The following is a 20,789-nucleotide window of genomic DNA, read 5'->3' on the forward strand; positions in this document are numbered from 1 at the left end:
ATAGAGGCTCTAAGAATATCCCCATCTCTCCCAAGGCCTCCTGGGGGCCCCTGTAGTTCCTGAGTAGGGGGTGGGTTTTCATCTGCCTCCCTGAGGCAGCCCTGTGTTGCTTGATGCAGCCCACCCTGGCTCTGGCCCCAGCCCTGGAGGCAAAGAGCTGCTTTTACTGGAAATTACTCCCAGAGCCCTCTCAGAGGGCTGCAGGCAGTGTTGGTGGACAAGCTTTCAACTGTCTGAGTGATGTCGCCACACAGAGGCAGAGGGTCCAGTGTCAGGGCTCTGTGGCTGATGTGCCCTGCTGGTCCCTCCTCTTCTCTTTGGAGAACGAATGGGACCCTGGAGTAGCTTGGGGAGTAGAAGCAAAGCGGGCATCTGAGCTGCCGGTGGGTCAGCAGACACACTTCAGACCTTGTTACAACAACCCATTTGCAAAAGAGGATCTGGCATTCAGAAGGGTGAACGGCTTGTAGTAGGTCATAGGGGCAGTGCATAGCACAGCCAAGGACAGAAGCCACTGGACCCCCCAGGGCCACTGCTGTGTTATTTGGTGGTTCTACCTCCATTTGCCAGGGTGTGAGTACATGAGCCCAGACTGATGCAAGTTTTGCCTCATATTTATCTATCTCGTGTCCATGTTTCTGGATCTGACCTCAGCATCCTTCTCTCTGCTTCCTCTTCTCCTCCTTCCTCCCTGTCTTTCCCCCTCTTGTCCCTTCATTTAACAGCTTCTTAGCCTGCTTTTTGTGCCAGGTCTGTACTGGGTTCCAAGGCTGCTGAGGGAGATACGAGCCACAGTGCCTAGCATAGGGAAGTCACAGCTACTGCATAAAGCAGATACACACATGAAAAAAGACAGGCACGGAGTGCTTTGACGGGAGGGTAGCCCTAAATTCGTGTTATGTCAGGAAGGGCTTCCTGGAGGAGGAGACTGGGGCAAACTTGGAAAACATGCAAGTTTTCTGGGAAACAGTAGCTGGTAAGTCTCTCTGTCGGGCGGTGGGTGTGGGGTTGGTCATGCTGACCCTGGAAGTGAAGGAAGTAAGGCACATCTGTAGGAGACAAGCCTATGACCTTGGCAAAGATTGAACATTTTTACAAACCGAGTCAGTCAATAACAAATGAGGAAAAGAAAGGATTTCTTCATCTTTTAAATGTTGTTTTCTGATATGAGGCAGGAGGCGGCGTTCCTCAGATAGTTGTGTGGGCAGAGAGTGTGGGGCTAGTTACCGCCTGGCACGACTAGGCACAGCCCTCCTTAGATTCTAGCTTTTTCAGTCTGAAATGACTTCTCAGTACCCAAACTCCACCCTTTGGAACACCTCTGGTACCCTTAAAAAAACAAAAAAGATGAGGGATTCAGCCAGCTCCCCGAGTTTGGAGCCAGCAGGGCCCAATACTGTCCTAGTTCCTGTCAGGGCTGTGCTGGGTGGGGCTCCATGCTTTCTCACCCCGTCTGTCCGCCAGTTAGAACTGGCTTTTCATTTCTTTTTCCAGGTGGAGGGGCTGGCCAGCGCTGGTGCTTAGTAAACCACCCTGGTCTTGTCCTTAAAATAGCAGGCTGGGACCACTCCCTTCAGCTTTGTGTTAACCCTTTCCAAGCCTGTTCCACAGATGGGATGTGGTACAGGCGGAAAGCTCCAGCAGCTCAGCTTGGAAAGTGCACTTCTTCAAGTCATGTTAAAAGGGCAGGGCCATCCAGATGACACTGGATTCACATCTGGCCTCAGCATCCTGCTGGGTCCTCTAAGGGCAAGGATGGGAGCTGTGGCATCTTCCAAAGCCTAACTAAGCTACAGGTACTAGGTTGACCATACTCAGCACGGCACTGAGCCTCCGTTACTTTTGTGCTGTGGTAACTGTCACTACCCATCAGGTTCGGCACCTCCAGGTAATGTCCTTTGTCCTGTAGCTCTAAAATAAGCCCAGGGCGAATGGTCTCATAACTAAACTCTGTTCACTTAGGGGAATATGCTCCGCCTTTTCCCAGTCCGAGGCCTTGAAGGGCTGGGAGTGAAGTGCACATTTTGAAAGTGCAATCTAACCTGAGCCTAATCACATGAGTTAGATGTAAGGGCTCTTTGTAAACCGTAAAGTACAAACAAATGTGGAAAGCCATTATGAGGCACCGGTCGTTTATTTATTCGCTCAGTTATGTGTTGACTCATTCTGTAAATGTTTATGGAGCCCTTATGTGGGCCTGGCGTGTTTGGGGGACCCTGTGGTGAACAAAGCAGATGAGGTCCCTGTCTGGGGGATTGTATTCTAGATGGGGTAGATTGATGATTCGCAGGCACTCATATAGGCTAATAGGTCACCCTCCAATGGTGGAAGGTTCCCCAAAGGAAATAAACAAGGGTGACGTAGTAGAGAGCTTGTGTGTGGGGGGGTGTAATTGAGATTGAGTGGACAGGACAGGCTGTATTTAGGATGGAGCCAGCCTCAGGAAGAGTTGGAAAGGGAACTTTCTTGGGTCAGGGAGTGGCTGTAGCAACATAGGCTTGACTTGGAGAACTAACTCAAAGGCTAAGGCGACTGTGAAATTCAGTGAGCAAGAGGTTCACAGGGTAAGGAATAATGGCGAGAAGTGCAAGGAACACAGGCTTTTCCCACCATAATGCATTCCTGGGGCTGTTAACATGTGCCCTGTGTCACACTCTCTCAATAACACCCTACACCTTCGAGTTTCTGATTTTGCTTCTTGGAGCAAGCACAGGAAGTTAAGCTCATAGAAGTTCTAACCATGGCAGAGCACTCCTGGATGCCTCTTCTCTGCTTTCTTTGGGCAGCCATGAGACCTGTGGACTGCTTGGCAGAGAGGAATAGTCAGTCCTCTCCTTCAGAAAGCCTGATGTCCAGTGTGGGGTGCTGATCATGCATCCAAATTGGGGTGGGAGGGGTCAGTCGTGGTTCTGACTTTACTTGGGAATGAGTTTGTCTGAAGAGAACATGGATTACCTGGAAATTGAGGGAGGTTTAAAAAACGACTCAGATCAGATAAAGGTAAGGGTTTGGCTCTGACACAAAGAGTTCCAGGATCCTCCTCTTAGGGTACAGATTCTTCAACTTTTCTGCCAGAGGGAAGTAGCCACAGTGAACAATGCCCATTGGAGCTCCAGTTACACTGTTTTGATAACTTCAAGAGACCCTATAGATAAGCAGAGCAGTGGTGACCAATGCCCCCATTCCCAAGCACTTCAGAATTCCTTCACCTTCCTCCAGACTTCGTCCCAGAATGGGGGACTGTCCCCAGGCCTACTAACAAAGGCAACTTTGTGTTCAGATTGCCCTCCCAAGATGTCTCTTGTGACCACCCTGGCTGCCTAGCAGTGGGTGGACTGCCATAGTAGTCTTGCATGGAATGTCATAAGCATCCTACAGTTAAACCCCACACACTTAATAATGCATAGGACCAAAAACATGCCAGAGAGGCCACATAAAAGTTAGCTTTGTGCCCACAGAGGCTGTGCTTGGAAGAGGGTTGCGGGACATTGTCTCGAGCAGATGGATTGGATGTCACCTTGAGATCTCAGGCTCTCTGGAAAGATGAGAGGGAGAAAGAAATGTTGGCCACATGATAATGAGCACACATATTTCTTAAGACTGGGTTTCAATGTGCTTCATGGAAGTTAAGTAACTGGTTGTAAATGGAGCATGCTCAGTATCTTACGGAATACCTATGACTCCTCCAGAGCTAGCCATCCCTTCTGGAGGGGAGGGCTGAGGCCCGAGAATTCCTACAGTCAGTTCATCTGTTAGGGAATGTCTGTACAGGATGGAAGAGGGGGCTGGGTTGTGAGTCAGGCACACCTTGTTTAGAGCCCCCATGTGGTAGTTTGTAAGCCATGACCTTGGAGAAAGAAGGTCCTTGTCCTTGCTGATCTAACGCATAGCTGTGACTCAAGGCAACCAAGCACAGCAGAGCGAGGAAATGCGCAGTGAGCTTTTGAGTGGTGTTTTTTATGACATGGTTATGACAGTACTTAGTTGCAGGTAGGATCACATGGTGATAATTTTTTCTTGTCCACTTGCATTTTTCATTTGTTTTGTTTCATTTTGTTTTGTTTTGTTTCAATCCAGTGCTGGGGAATGTAACTCAAAGTCTTACACAGGCTAGGCATGTGCATGACCATGGTACTACGATGGATGTGTGAACCTCCTGCCTCAGCCCCTTGAGGAGTTGGGGACTCAGGCGCATGGTCATCAGGACTGCTATGCAGCAGCATTTATGGAAAATTCCTGACAGGTGCCAATCTCTGGTCTATAGCCCTCTTGTCTTTCTAATCATACGTTGGCTGCCTGTGAATGTCCAGGACACTCAGCGACAGAAGAGTCTCACTGTGCTCTAGAAAGGGCCTGCCCAGATGGCGGACTTTATTCTGAGGCTCAGTTCTCAGCCTTGCCATCCCCTGTTTGGGCCAAGTCCTTCATGTGGAGATGTCAGATGGCTCTAGCTGGGAGTATTCACACAGATCCGTGCCAGGTCGGACTCACTTACCCAGAGTCACCTGTCCAGAGCAGGTGGCAGCATCTGATAGGGTGTGCCATCCCTCTGAGCTGGGATGTGGCTCAGGGCTGGCCTCAGTATGACAGAAGAGTACTCCCCACTTAGTCCAATCAGAGCCCGGGACCCTGGCAGCACAGACTACTGTGTGCTCTGGTCTCTGCAATTGCAGAAAGCAGCAAAGGCAGTGACATCGCGAAGGGCTGTACCAGGAGGGTCAGGTGAGTGGATGGTCCTTCACTCTGTATAAAGCCAGCAACCATTTCCTGTAGAAGGAGGCTGACTCTTCTGGCCTGAATGGGGAGGGATTTGGTTGCTAAAATGTATGTTCTGTTTGGAGGTGGTCAGGGAAGGCTCAGCGGGGAGAGCTGTTTGTGTAGGAGTCCCAGTGCTACCATGCAGCATGATGGGGCTTTTCTAGTAGTGCTGGGTAGTTGGACGGCCTTGCTGTGGGTCTAGTGTTTCTGACTCCTAACCTGGTCTTATCTTTATTGCTGTGGGTGTGAAAGCAGTTGGGAAGAGGAAGGGAGGTTAAAAGGCCTTGGGCACCTGAAGGATGCTTTCTTGTTGACCTGGCCAGATGGGGACAATGAATGGGTACATCTGATAGCTTTGATAGTGAGAAAAGAATCCCTGGAGCACTTGGCTCCCTGCTTCTGCTTTTGACCAATTCCCGCTCTGGTTCCTTGCTAATGGTGCTAATCCCACCCTCTGTCTCATAGTTCGATTTCTCCCTGTTGCTGAGTCTCAGGTGACAAACACGAGGGTGAAGAGAAGCAGATGCTCTGAAGTCACGGGGCAGCATCTCTCCTTATGCTTTTATTTGGGAAAATTGTCTCTTTCTGGTTGAGCTACTCCAAAATGGCAGCTGCATCCCCGGAGCTAGCTGAAGCCATGCTGGGGCTTCGTGGAGCAGCTTGGGGTCACTGCCCTCTACACGTTCCCTCAGCTCCTTGGAAGAAGGTCATCAGATCTGTTTTCTCTGTCCTCTTCTGTGCTTACACAGTGGCCAACTCTTCTGAGCCCAACAGAGCTCTTCCCTTGCTCAGGAGCTGCCAGAGTACCCTTGTACCTTGCTACAGCCCTCCCAGTTATCTATTCCATAATGGTGCTTCCTGTCCCCCTTTCTTAGGCATTCTTCCAACCCCAGACATTGCTGATATTTTTTCACACACTGTCCTTGTGATCTTGCGGTGTGGCTCCACATGAATGGTGGGGTTCACTCAGGTAGAATGGGGGTGTATCCTGGGCTTAACTGTAGCCTCTGACTCCAGGCTTTATGCTCATCACTGCCCCAAGACACCCCAACAAACACAAACTAGTCATATATCCATAGAGTAAAAACATAACAGAAGAACACTCAGGCTGGGAAGACAGCTGTCAGTGAAGGCATTTCTCACAAAAACCTAGTGCCCAAGTTCAATACCTGGAACCCATGTAAAGGTGGAAGGAGAGAACCCAGTCCACAAAGTTTTCTTCTAGCTTCCCCATGTGAATACACACACACACACACACACACACACACACACACACACACACACACACACACATGAAACAAAGCTATCAAATCACAATTCTTTGGAGAGTTTTAATTCAACTAAGAAATCATTTTAGAATTAGTTTCTTTATACTCATATACAGAGAACTAAGGCAGAATTATTTTAGGAGAAAGCCACAAGTTGAGGACCTGTCTGTCCTCTTGCCAACTCTCCATCCCTGTCTTCTAGATCCCACCACAAGAGATCCAAGATCCTGAAGAGGTGGAGGAATACTTTGAATTGAATTTGATAACAGCACAGAGAGGTCATATTCCTGAGAGGCGCCTTAAAGCGTAATGTGCTATGGCATCACTGTCCTCTCTTCCACACCCCCAGGCTCCACAGCCACCAATAGATTTATCTAAACCAAATTCAGAAGGGTCATGCTACTTGTGACCCCTTATTTAGCTTCCAAGTCTCTGCTCATAGGTAGGTCTTTGGTGAGGTGCGTCAAAGAGTTCCTTCAGCCAAGGCACTTAACTCTAAGTCTCTGCTGGAAAAGCTCCCACACTAGGAATAGTATCTGTCTGTGTCTGTGGTCCCCAGTAGGCTGTAAAGGACCATGCTTTATACGATATGGCCCAAGTGTCCGAATTACAGTGAGCAGTAGAAACTGATTATTGTGTGGATTCTTGAACACCAAGAGTAAGTTTAGGTCTTGGAAAGGTGCCTTAGTGGGTAAAGGGCTTGCTACCCAAGCACAGGAACCTGCGTTCAGATCCTCAGTACTCACGGAAAAGTGGGTTCCACTTCTTATGTCTATAAGTTTAGTACTGGGCAGGCAGAAACAGGGAGATCCTGGGGCTTACTGGCCAGCCAACCTACGTAAAACAGCAAGATTCTGGTTTAGTGACAGATCATGTCTCAAAAAATAAGGTGACTAACCACAGAAGAAAGCCAGCCAATATTGACCTCTTACCTCCACAGGTGCATGCACAGGAGGGTACACTCATGTAGATAAGTCTTGAGTATGTGCACATTGCAACACACACACACACACACACACACACACACACACACACACACACACACATTTTATCAGGAGAGGGAATTGTTTGTGTCTGCACTGCCTATTGAGACTGGCAATGCATCTCCATATGCGAGATGGTTTTCCTCTTAAAACACAGCTCTCTGTCAGCAGCCTCGCACCCCCATATGTGGGGAACAAAAATCCAAGACAGTGAAAATAAACAAATGGCTCTGTGAGCCCCATGTTTCTGATTGGGAGGCAGCTTCGAATCAGCAACGGACTCCAAGTTCTTTTGGATCTCTGTAGAAATCGGGACTCATCCATGACAGTATTGTAATTAGACAAGGTTGCCTGGTGTCTGCCAGAAACATGAAGAGGTCCCTGCCCGAAAAGAGCACGGAGCAGATGGGGTTGCTGAGCGCAGCTTGTGCGTGAGCATGCCGCCTGGGGAAAGGAAGGCAGAGAATCAGGAGCTGAGGTGCCTGCTCCATTTGTCCCTGGAGGAGAGAATTAGATGCCACAGAAGCAGCTCCTAGACTCCTAGCTCCCTGCCTTGTGACCTGATGTCAGGATCCATGCAGAATAGGGATCTTCATGGGTCTTGCACCGTGGGGGCAGAAGTGCATCTGTAAGGGACAGGTACAACAGCTAGGATGTGGCTGCTCTGTTCTGTCAGCTGGAGGAGGCCACCACCAATATGCTCTTTGGCATATCCACAGGCGCACCCCGCTGCTGGGATGTCAGGGGACGGCACCCCCTCCCTGCGGCTCATGGCATCTCTTACCTGGCCAGCCTAACCGTGAGTAACTCTGAGCCCTTTCCTTAATCTTCCCTCAGCATAGGAAAAAGACCAACAAGGAATGTAGCTCCAAAAGTGACAGAAAAAAAGTCTGTTACAATCAGGATGCTTTTGTATCAGCTACTTCTGTGAGACCCAGAGGCACATGGAGAGACTCAGGAAATCCAGGGAAATGAGAACTCCACAGGATATACCACGGACCCGGCTGGAAGCATCAACAGAAGTGTCAGGATCGAGGTTTGCTATGTGACTTTCAAGTAGATTGGAAATCAATACATTTAGTGAGAAATTCCCTTTTACATATAAAATGATAGGGCTCACAAGTGTATAAGATTCTTCACAAAATCAATCTTTTTGTTTGTCTATGTGTATAGAGCGTGTGTGTGTGTGTGTGTGTGTGTGTGTGTGTGTGTGTGTGTGTGTGTGTGTGTGTTCCTGTGTTGGGGGCAGGCATGTGAGTGGGTGTCTGTGTATGTGTGTGCTTGCACATGTGGAGCTCAGAAGTTGGTGTGTGGTATTTTCCTCAATTGCTCTCTGAGGCAGGCTCTTCTACCAATCATCCATTTGACCTTTGTAGTTAGCTGATTTGCTCTGGGTGTGTGTGTGTGTGTGTGTGTGTGTGTGTGTGTGTGTGTGTGTGTGTGCCTTGGCTCAGCTTCCCAAGTGCTGAAATTATAGGCAGGCTACCACAACCACTGTGCATTAGTGTGGGAGCTAGGGTTTGAAACTCTCTCTGATCCTTATCCTTAAAAGGAAAGTCTTTTACCCCTGCGGCATCTCTAACCCACAGTCATATATTCTAGGAACTTTCCAGTGTTTTTATTTATAACACAATAATGGTATTATGTGATGATGTCTTGCTTTAGTTACCTATGTTTATTTATGAGTTTATAAACATTTACTTATCTGGGTATCTTACGTGTGGTTAATAATGTGTACCTTGATTCAAAGTTCAAACTTTGAATCAAATCATAAAAGCTCAAAAAGCTGTATTCTAGGGCCCCAGTGGGTGTGGCCCTGTAGCCTGAAGTATGCCTGGCTTCTCTTTGGACACAGTGACCATCTTCCTGTTGTCCAAGGTAAGGACTCCTGCCATACCTCCGTCAGCCATGAGCTCTCCTCTCTTTTTCTGACCTTATACTCTCCTAACTGTATATCCTCAAGCCACAGCAAGGTTCAGATGTAGGTGGCTGGTGCAGTCTCACCTGTCTTCCTCTTTTTTCGTCGTCCGTCAAGGGTGGCTGTCGCTACTTCCAGCCAAACCCCACGAGTGCAGGAATGGTCATAGCAGTTACTGAAGGAGGCAGGAGACTGTCAGATTTGCTGCAGTGTGTCTGGGCAACATTTTTTCAACTACTTTTCCAACGCTATAAAAAGTGTGAAAAGAAGATAATAAAAGTATGTGTGCATGAGGTGGGAGGGGACATATGAGCTGCCAGCCTCCTGCTGCACATGTGATAGTTCAAAGACTACTTATAACACTCATCTGTCATCCTACAAAGTCAGCCTCGACACATGCCAACAACTAGTGTCCAAGACACATCCCTGTGGCTACAAAACAACTAAGCTGGAATTTTCTAATAAAAAAAATCAAGAAACAAGGATGTAAAATTGAAAATTAGTTGACAATAACCATGCTATTCTAGTAAAGAACAGAGTTTAAACTGGAGGTCCAAGCTTCAATTACTGACCTTCTGAGTCAGTAAGAGGGCTATGATTATGGCTCGGCAATTGCTTACATCCTACAGGTCACTCTACATAATAAATATGTGCTCAATTAAAAAAAACAAACAAATTAACTAACTAGTTATATAACAATAGTATAATGTGGACAAAGAAGGCCTCAGAGGAGACTTAGCTTTAAGTAATAGTGAGGAAGATGGCTGGTATGATGTCACTAACCAACTAGCACGGAGCTGGGGCCAAACTTCTACCTTCCATTTGTTATCATAAACTTTATGAGAAGTATCCACTGTTATCATGTCCATTTGACAGGTAGCAAAACCAAGTCACACAAGCCTTCAGTAGATTTGAAGGTCAGAGTTTGGCCCCTCAAGCTCCTCAGCAAAGCGCGTTGCCACCGCCTGACACACAACAGTGTTTCAGAAGCTGGAATGCTTACTACGTCTTCTTGTTCAGCTTAGATTCAACAAGTTTTTTTAACTTTAATAAATGTTCTAAGCATTGCCAAAATGTTTTAAATAATATTTTTCAGTTCTTTGAGACCTTCCTATGTAATATATTTTGTTCTCCCTCACTCCCCATATCCCCCAGTTCCTCCCAGATCCATCGCACTTACTTTGAGTCTTTTAAAAAAACCTATCTATGCAATTTGTGTTTCCCAAGTCTCTTGAGTATGAGGCCATGCCCTGGAGTCTAGTTGACCTACCAGTGGTCATACTCTTAAAGTAAATTGGCTTCCCTCTCCCAGCAGCCATTAGTTATCAATAGCTTCTCAAGTGGGAGTAGGAGTATGAGTTCCTGCCCACATTTCCCCATCCATGCTGGGATTTTATGTGGTTTGAGCCCGTACAATTGCCAAGCCTTATCTGGAAACCACTCTTTTGTTGACATCTACTGTTTTTGGACTTCACAGTCTTTCTACACACTTTGCACAATGATCTCCGAGCTTTGTGGGAAGGGAGTGATATAGGTGGGAGGGAGGCCAGAGCACTCCAGTCTTTATTCTCTGTACATTGAGCAGTTGGGAGCCTCTGAGGTAATCACTGTCTACTGCAGGAAGAAGCTTCTCTAGTGAGGATTGACAGATGCAATGGTCTATGGGCATATTGATAAGTCATTGAGAGTTGGTTTAACACTATGTCCATTCAGCAGAATAATAATATACTTTCTCTAGTTTGGCCTGTGACATGTGTGAGTATTTCTGACTCAAATAACCACTATTACTTCAGAGGGGGGATGTCTTTCTGGGATTATTGTACCCAGTAGGGTTCACAGATGGGCAATATTTACTTTCTGCTTTGGTAGACTGCATAGCAACTTCTAGCACCATAAAAGCTAGCAGTGGGGATAAAAGTACCAGGCCAGTACCACATGATTAACAATTAGATGTGGCATTATATTTTTGTCTCCTAAAACACAACTTTTATTTTCCTGGTTGTAATGATGAGTTGTGACGATATGAAAAGGAACCAAGCACAGAAAACGATTTATGTAGAAATGAGAGGCCTCTTAGTTTCCTCAAAGTGATTACTAGTTTTCAGTTTATCCATAAAAGCATTTTTTCTCATAAATTAAGATTAAGTTTAGACAACTGTTTTATAATAGACCTTAGCTCTCAGAACCCCCCAACCTTCCACCATATCTGCACATGTAGATCGATTTCATTCCCATTGTTGGCTGCACAATGTGCCGTAACCTGTCTAACATCGTCTCCCGTTGGCACACTGTTAGATTGTTCATAGTTATTTACATTTTCTCACTTTCCCTTTTCTTCTTTCTTTCATTGTTTCTTTCTTCGTTTTCTTCTTAGTTTCCTTCCTTACTTCTTTTGAGACAAGGTCCCTCTCACACAGAGGAGGATGGCCCTAAGCTCACAGAGATAAGTCTGCCTTTGCCTCCTGAGTGCTCTGATTAAAGGTGTGTGCCACCATGCCTAACTCTTCCTCTCTTTCTTATTAACTCAGGTAGCCAAGCAAGGTGGGCCATCCTTAGCCGGACTCTTGCTTATCTTATTTTGAACGTGTGTGCATCCATAAAACTTAACAAACAAACAAGTTTAAGTCCTAGTCTGAATTATTTCCCTTCAACCTCCCAGGGGTTAGCATAGCCATCCCCATCTCATGAGTAACTAAGCCATACGAGACGTGCACTGCTTAATACTGCAGGGGTGAGTGTCGGGCCCACCATTCAGATACGGTTAGCTCCAGAGTCGAGCCTCGGATGTTCCAGTCAGATACCCTCTTGCTGTAACTACAAGTATGCTGTGGCTTTATGCAGATGTTCACTCAAGCGATTCTGAACTAACATTCTGCTTGGTGCTTGGCAGGGTGGAAGTCACAAGTATTGAGCCTGAGGTAGCCCCTCGGAGTAAGAGTAGATAAATATGTTTGCTGGAGTTTTACTAGATCTTTCTTAAGGTGAATTACATTGTATGAATATTCCTTATTCAAGAGGAATCCCTCCTCTGCCTGGCCCTGTGCCCTTGGACTTAAGTGCTGTTGAGTTATTCAAAGGTGTCCCGTCCGGCCTGTGCCTTAGTGATTGAGGACCACTTCCCCAGATGCCAAAAGTTCAGCACCTCTGTGAGATGTGAGATATTCACCCTGGGCTCTTATATACTTTCCAGACTCCAGAATGTCCTTCTAGATAGGTCCTAAGCTCAGATGTCAGCTCATGTGGCTTCTTTTCACTCTGATGTCATTGGAGTCCTCCAGTCTGTGGTCCCAAATGGATGGTGTTCCTGTGTTAGTGCAGGTGTCAGTGAGAGGGGCCATTGAGATGCTTTTCAGCTTTTGGCCCACCATATGCAACCTCCCTGAGTTGTGCCAAGCCCCAGAGAGTAGAGTTGGTCTCCTCAGTGATGTAGTAGGGTAGAGGAAGAAAAATGACAAGTGTAATATTCCAACATAGCTTGACTAATGGGGATACTAACGCCCAGAGATGCTATATGGCTTCCCAATCCTGTGTACAGTTTATATACACACAGAGGGTCAGACTCAGCTGTGGGCCCTTTAATTCTATTAATGATCTCTTTTGGGGCAGAGAAGGGACACTCACCTCTTCCCTTCATTTCTTATTTCTGAATCACTTTTCAGATGAAGACCAAAAAAATATACCCCCTGGGCTGGAATGGCCAGACTTCAAAACTGCCTTTGAAATAGGACACTGTGGGAGAATGCAGAAACTCCAAACACATTTATCAAAGGGTTCCCCTTTCGCCACATGGTGATTTACAGTCCTCTCCAGTTCTCCAGTCCGTGAATGATGTTTCACGCAGATCCAAGCGTGAGGCTGCTGCGGCTCCAGTGATGGATTTGCCCAACACACTGGCCGCATGCAAATGAGGAAGGAAAGGAGGGGGAGGATAGAAAGAACAAAGGAAGGAAGCAGAGGGCAGGGAAATGGGGGATGGGGAAGAAAGGAAAGAAGAGAGAGGAGGAAGTGAGGGAATGTAGAAGAGAGGGAAGGAAGGCTTACAGACCTTGCTGCCTAGCCTGAAGTGGGGAATTTTCTTCAAGGCCTCTAAAGGAAGCAAGTGTCACTGCTCTCTAGTCCTTGGCACTGCAATGTACATAAAGTACAGCTCAGCTGTGGTCAGGTGTCCTGAGTACCTATGAGGACCCTGGTCCCCATTCCTCTTTTCCAGTTAATCTTCTGCATGACAGAAAAGGTGACTCTATATAGTACCTTTGTGCTTTGGGAAGCCTGGCAGAGAGAAGCAGTCTCATTCAGGTGTTAGGAGGGACACTGGCCAGGACATGGGAGAATAGTTCTCTAGTCCTTTGTCCTTCCCTGGACTGAGAAGGCAGGGCTTCTCTGAGGCGTTCCTTACTGACGCCCTTCTGTATGTAGAAAACATTGGGGAAATCTTGGGCAGAGCCTGCCAGCGTCAGAAGAAACCTAGTAGGACACTGGCTAGGAATCCTGGGGACCAAGTAAGAGAAAAGCTATTGGTTTGAACTTTCAGAGAGGACTGAGGAGGGGGTGTGTGGCACAGCTGGCTCCCAGCACCATTGACATTTGGTTCCACACGAGAGCAATAACCAGTTCTAATGTCCTGAGCACAATTACCAAAGCCAAGCTGAGCCACGTGACTGCCATGCTGTGTTTTCAATTATTCCCCTCCCATCTCTGTCTCTCTTGGTGTTAGGCCTAGAGGGAAGTCCCTTTCCACAGAAGCGAGGTTCTGGTCTCTCCACCTCAGCCTTGCATTCTTTTCCCAGTCACAGTCTCTGGGATGGCCAGGCTCACTTGGAGTGGTCTGCTGCTCTCAGATGGAGGGTGAGTGCCTCTTTTCTATCTCACGGTCTCTGTCATCTCTCAGGAGGACCCAGCCTTAGAAATGGCCACTCCTTGTAGAAGAGCTTGCATTTCAGAGCTGACAGGACTCACTGGTTACACTCATGGGCTGAGCAGTTTCCACCAAGAAATCTGAGCCTCCTCTGGTCTAAGTCCTGCATGCAGTCAGTGTCCCCAGCCAAGGAAGCCTACAGTTCTGCACCTCAACCTCAAAGGACCCCATAGTTTCTTTGCTCTAGAAGACGTCCAGTGAGTGACTGGTCATGGCTGGGGTAGGTAAAGAGAGGACATGGGGGAGAAAGGTAACGGGGTGTGTAATCTGAGGTTCAGTGGAGATTGGTAGATCAAGACTTTCAGAACCAGCTGCTCTGAGTGGGAATGGAGAGAGGGAAAGGCAAGCTTTGGCTGGGGTTGAAGTAGCCTAGAAAACACATTATTTTCCAGAAGTCATTGTTTTTCGGGATTAGACTACTAGCAGTAGACCAAAGACTTTTATTTCAGGAAGATACACTTTTAAGCCTAAACCTGAATGTGTTGATCTGCATAACAGCATAAATAGTATAGCTTCAGGCATGGTTAAATCCAGCTGCTATGTGACAGCATCTAGGCTTGGCTCTGCTCACATTTCCCTGTCCTTCTGTTCCTTGTTCTCTTCTTCACTTCTCACCCCATCTGCCTGACCTCTGAATCTTCCCTGTCAGGTTTACTCTCCATACAGTGATGCTTAGCATCTCTTCCTTAGCTCTTCCTTGCCTGCTTTCAGAAAGTTTTAGAAAGATTCCAACCAACATAAATCTTATTGGTTTTCGAATTTTCAAATAGCTAATGTACAAGTTCTCTCTCTCTCTCTCTCTCTCTCTCTCTCTCTCTCTCTCTCTCCACACACACACACACACACACACACACACACACACACAAACACACGCAATCATATACTCAAAACACCCTCCACACCACACATCCCACACACAACACACATAGGCCATGCACGTCCCACTGGGGTTGATCTGAAAGGAAGGAGGTTCAGCCTAAGTCATTATCTACAGTGATGTTGCTATTGAGCTGCCAGTTCTGGGAATTTGAAAGGACAGGGAGTTGAGGACCTCCTGTGCTGGAGATGGCAGCCCGAGGGCAGCTGTGATGGTTTGAATTTGAAAGGGGATATCGAAAAGAGAAGCAAGTAACAGAAAAAAAAAAAAAAAAAAAAAGGCACTGAGAATTCAAAGACCATGGACAGATGCAGATCAATCCTCTCCAGACAAAGGTAGTTTCAGCTTTGCGTTTGAGACTGTGGACACACTGAATGTGGAACTGATACGGGAGTTTCCATGGCTTTAGGGGAAGGAAGCAAACCCCAGTCCCGGATCTGGCAGCAGTGGTGAGTTAAGGAGAGAAAGTGCAGAGCACAGAGCATTTATTCAAGAGTACCAGGCTGGGGTGACAGGAAGGGCAGCTGCAAGAATAGATTTAAGGAGCCAGATTTGTTAGTGTTTTCAAGATAGGGTCTCCTCTGTCCTAGGGTGGCCTTGAACTCACTACGTAGCTGAGGTTGGCCTTGAAGTTCTCATCCTCCTGCCTCTACCTCCCAGATGCTGGAATTACAGGCACCACGGTACCTGGACTACCACATAGTTTTAGGGACAGAGGAAGGGTGATGTGTGGGCCATCAAGATCCCATGTAGCAGGAGTTACTAAGTGAAGAAGAGTGTGGTAGCAGCTCGGCCTGTGGAGAGCCAGCTTGGAGGCTCAGGATCTAGCTACACTGCATAGCTTCATGATGGTCACTGTCCTGTGGTTTGGTCATCTCTCTGTGACAAGAGGACAATATCAGAGCCTCATAACATGGGTTATGAGGACTAAGTGCTAAAGCCGTCAGAACACTTCCTGGCACACTACAGTCGTGACATTTTGAAGTGACTGAGTGCATGCTGGAGGTAATTATAGAAACACAGCACATTTGTTGGCCAGTACTGGAGCCCAGCTGGTAGCCATGAAGGTTTCCTTGTACCAATCTGCTCAAGAATGAGTGTGGCCTTCAGGGCTCAGAAACATATCACCTAGTACAACTGTCATTACAGGGACAGTCCATTATGGCTGGAGTTCTCTTATCATGTGAGCTAGGTGGGCAAAGAATAAAGGATTTTGGGATATTGGCAAGGAGTCCCTCATGAAATGGAAAATAGAGTTAAGTTTTTTAAAATAATATTTGCATTTTTATTTAGTGTGTCCATGTATGATTATGAACATATACACCATAGTAGATTGTGGAGCTTAAACGTCAGAGGTCAACTTGGAAGCATCAGCCTTCTGCTATGTGGGTTCCAGGGACCAGACCAAGGTCATTAGGCTTGGTGACAAGCACCTTCATTTGCTGTGACATCTCATTTTTTCAGCCCAAGATGCAACAGTGCTTTTTGTTTGTTTGTTTTGTTTTTTAACACTGTGTGTGTGTGTGTGTGTGTGTGTGTGTGTGTGTGTGTGTGTGTGTGTGTGTGTGTGTTTGCCAGGTGCTTCAGGCAGTATCCTAAGAAGTCATTCTCTCTGGGGGACATGTGATGAAAGGGTCTATGTCACAACTGCTGGCAGCTTTGTGCATCGCCTGCTTCCATCCTGCATGCACACAAGCAGCAGGGCGAGTTGCCAAGAGCATCCCACAGTTTGTTGTTCTGGCAACAGGCTTTATTTTGTGGCTTGGACCCAAGTCAGAACTTGTCTGGCTACAGCATTAGGCCGCTTTGCCACCTATCTCATGGACACCGAATCCACGAGAGGTGCCTCTTGGCAAAACTGAGTTGGACTGTATGCCTGATGGGGGAGTCAGACTAGGGTTATGAAGCTGGGTGAATAAACCGGAGGAGTGGCTGACAGAGTAGGCGCTCCTAGCTCCATGTGGTACACTGGCCAGGCTGAGGAAGGGCACGTGGGCTTGTCAAGAGCTAGCTATGTGCTGAGCCTTCTGCACTCAGCCCAGCCATGGCAAACGGGCAGATCTTCATCTGGAAGCAGAATGCTTACATCAGTGGCCACTGGCCTGAGCCCTGGGCTTTTGAGTCCTTTGGAGACACCGCACAAGATACTAAGAAGAACAAGGGGACCAGGGCAGTGGGCTCCTTGACTTCCTCCCTGCTCTGATCTACAGATTAGAGTTTCATTTAAAGATTAACATGCACATTTAAAAGTCTTACAAAGCCAGGGTCCTCAGGAGCAATTCAGTTCCTAAGCCTTTCCCATGATTTTGAGTCTTAGCTCATTTGCTAGTACCTTGGATTTAAATTTATTTTTTCTGCTCCTCCATTTCCCTGTCTCTAGGATACAGGTTTGGATAAATAGTTTAGATTTAGTCTCTGTGAGCCTGGGACATGGAAGGGGGTGTTAGTTTCTTGAGTTATCTAAGCTCCATTTGCCCTGAAGACAAGCTGGGTGAAGGGTCTGGTCTGCCCTGCTTCCTGGGCACTGGAGTTCAATTCCTGGACCTGAGCTGGGAGCAAGTCACACTACTTCCCATTTCTTCCTTCCTCCAGGGACCCATGCAGCGGCAGCTAAGCCTAGTTCATCTACCACTCACCGGCCAAGGCCTGGAGAACAGGAGAGGAAGAAGCGTGGCCTCACTTCCTCTCTGAGGATGGAGCCCCACAGCCACTCTGGAAAGAGCCGGAAATCCACGAAATTTCGCTCCATTTCCCGTTCCCTGATCCTCTGTAACGCCAAGACCAGTGATGACAGCTCCAGCCCTGATGAGAAGTACCCCGACCCTTTTGAGACTTCACTGTGCCAGGACAAGGAGGGCTTCTTTCACTCCTCCATGCAGCTGGCAGACACATCCGAGGCTGGGCTCAGCAACATACCAGACCTGGCACTGGCCTCAGAGGCTGCTCAACTCCAAGCAGCTGGGAGTGATCGGGGCAAGCACTGCAGGAAGATGTTCTTCCTGAAGGTAGGTCAGGGGCTGTGTGTCTGGCAGGGCTTATAGTTGTTTTCTGGTGCTGTGAATTAGTCTTTGAATCCGTTTAAGCCAAAGTCAGAAGAACAGAGTTCTTACTGTACAGAGCAGCAAGGAAAAAAAATGAGGCAGGGCTGCCTAGGGCTCACAGCCATGGGCTTGCTAGTGAATCAGGTACAGTCAACAGTCTTCTCTGAGATACTTGGTGAGAGATGGTGTCAGGCAGAGACATACTGAGCCTAGATCCCTGGTGAAAAAATGCCAGCTGCAATAGCTCTCATCAGCACACAAGCATCCTTTGGCATAGTATAGGAAAGTCAAAACATACGTATCCTGCATACCCAGAGAAGCAGGTACCTGGACACAGGAGAGGCCTTGGGAAAGAAAGGTGAGGAACATGGATGGAAAGCTAACTCCCAGAATGCAACTGTGAATGTTTTCCAGGTCCCTTCAGTCAATTTCAACGTAAGTGTTAGAGGACTTTCCAGGCTTGAGAATATTCTCTTCCTGTTAGATGGCAGTCTTCTGTGATAGAAATTGTGGGGTATCCAGGCTAAAGATGTGCTACAGTTATTCCCTAAGGAGTGCCACAATCTTGCTTTTGTGCCACCTACAGAAGGAGGTACATCTCAAGGATCCAAAGAACCGTGGATCTGGGCTCAAGTGCTGCCTGGTTTCTCCCATAGCCTATTGCCCAGACCCTGAGACAGTTACATGATCAAGTAACAGAGAGATCGAGAACGCATCCCAAGGCCTTGGTGAAACCTGGCACCTTTGTACAGACTGACCATTCTTGAATATTTATCTAATATGAGGTATCAGGCCACACTTACAAAGCAGGGAGAGGCAATTGTCCCAGTAACATCTAGACACAAGCAGCATCCTTAAGGTCCTGCCTAGAGCAGGCTGTACCATCATGCTTGCCGGAACTACTGCTGATGAGTCTTGAACTCACCTTGTAGGGTAGAAGACAAAGCAAGCATCTTGATGGGCTTCAGATAAACTGTCTGGGCTTCCAGCTTTCCATGAGTAAGGAGAGATATGCTCAGCCAAGAGTTAGATATGTTTATTTGGAGACAGGGATTCATAAACCCTAAGCTGGTCTCCCATGTAGCTGAGGAAGGACATAAACTCGTTCTCCAGTCACTGCCTCTCCAGCAATACGATTGCAGGTTGTGCCATTGCATCTTGTTTCTACAGTGCTGGATCAAACCTAGAGCTCCCTGAATCTTAGGCAAGCACTTTACTGACCAAGCTACATCTTTAGCACGGGAGTCAAGTTACTTGATGACAGTATGAACTTTTGCAGATGAGAGCTCAGATAAGCGGATTGCAAAATCATTTGGGAATCTCACTTACTCACAGTGTATAATTTATTTGCTCACTTCTATTTAACTGCAAGGCATTTTTGAGCACCGAATATGTGCCAGCTACTGTTTTGATTTAGATGCCGCTCCCCTCAAAAAACTTCTTAGAGTAAAAGCTGTACTCTAAGAGGAGTGTAGGAGTGCAGAAGGGGCTGAGAGAGAAAGAGCGTGTCTTGAAGTGTGCTGGTTCTCCTTCACTCAGGCAGTATTTACCGAGTTGGAGCAGGCATTGTCTCATGAATTGACCTTGTGCAGCTTGCATCTGGCTGAAGAATACGGATGTCAACCTAAGGCTCTATGTACAACTTGGTAGAGAAGGGCCACAAAGAAACATTGAGTAGTGAATAGGTCGTGCAGTGTGTATCATGAGGCACCATAGTGCTGTATGGGACCACAAAGCCTTCTCTACCAACCAGACTCTTGAGAAAGAATCTCAGTAACATATGATCATGCAGGAAGGGCATCACAGACAGAGGGGCAGCACATGCAACAAAGAAGAAAAGAATATGTTAGGAGCATTCAGGAGGCTGCTTCAAGAGGGTGGCTGCAAGTTCAGGGCAAGCCTGGGCTACATAGCAAGTTCAACTTCAGCCAGGGATACACATCATTTTGCCTTAAAAAAAGTATGTTGTGAACATCAAAAAGTCTAGAACATGGTAGTCAGAGAGAAAAGGAAGAGTAATAGGCAGAGTAAGGAAGTTACGGTAGCAGCCGGGGTCCTAGGTTGGGCTGTGGCAATGTTTTGATGCTTTATTGTAGTGGCTGGAGGCAGGGAAGTGACATGATCAGGTTGTTTTAACGGGAACTCTCTGGAGCCTGGCTAAGAGTAAGGGGGGCCTTCTTGGGAGGCTCTGGGGATAACCCAGGCCAGGAATTATGTGGGTTAAACTGAGGGAATGGGGCGGGGTCCCAGAAGATAATCGGAGCAGGAACTCTCATTGTCCAGACAAAGCCAAAAGGGCTTGTTGATAGGAGGATTCAGAGTGTGAAGACACAAGAGGAGTTACCTCTAGCTGCATACTTTAGCCAGAGCAGCAGCTCAGGGAAAGGATGTGTGGTATGTCAGGGCAGACAGACAGACAGACAGACAGACACACAGAGAGAGACAGAGAGAGACTGAGAAACAGAAAAAGTCAGAGACACAGAGATAGAAAGGGACACACACAGAGGGACAGAGACACAGAGAGGAAGGATGCCCCACCCCACCCCCCACCATGCCCCCTCACTCCTTGGAGCCTCAAGTCTCTCCACGATTAGGTGTGTCTTCTCCCACTGAAGCCAGACCAGGCAGTCCTATGTGCTGGGGGCCTCGGATCAGCTCATGCACGCTGTCCAGTTGGTGGCTCAGTCTGGGAGCTCCCAGGAGTCCTGGTTAGTTGTGACTGCTGGTCTTCCCATGGGGTCACCCTCTCCTTCAGCTTCTTCAGTCCTTTCCCATAGGAGTCCCAGACTTCAGTCCAATGGTTGGGTGTAAGAATCTGCTTCTGTCTCAGTCAGCTGGTGGTTGTTGAGGATCTTCAGAGCACCTCACAGCTACCCCTTTTCCCTTCCAGTGGGGACACTCTAGTCCCTGCCCTGGGCTCCCTCCTTCCCCTTGACAGAAGTGTCCTTGGGTGTGACTCAGTTGGCCCAGATGGCCTTCTCAGCCTTCAGCAGTGCCATGGTTAAACTGATTTCCAAACATCTGGAAGA

General features: G+C 47.4%; 1 protein-coding gene across 1 annotated transcript in view; it reads left to right on the forward strand.

Annotated features, from left to right (window-relative positions):
* Positions 1–7,529: 7,529 nt before the first annotated feature.
* The window catches only part of Il16 (interleukin 16), a 79,291-nt gene continuing 66,031 nt past the window's right edge, over positions 7,530–20,789 (forward strand). The window contains 2 exon segments of the mRNA XM_032893295.1: positions 7,530–7,808; positions 17,312–17,724. Of these exon segments, the coding sequence (XP_032749186.1) occupies positions 7,604–7,808; positions 17,312–17,724 (618 nt within the window). The 5' untranslated portion in view covers positions 7,530–7,603.

The sequence above is a fragment of the Rattus rattus genome, chromosome 2 (assembly GCF_011064425.1).
Source record: "Rattus rattus isolate New Zealand chromosome 2, Rrattus_CSIRO_v1, whole genome shotgun sequence".
NCBI classification, from domain to species: domain Eukaryota; kingdom Metazoa; phylum Chordata; class Mammalia; order Rodentia; family Muridae; genus Rattus; species Rattus rattus.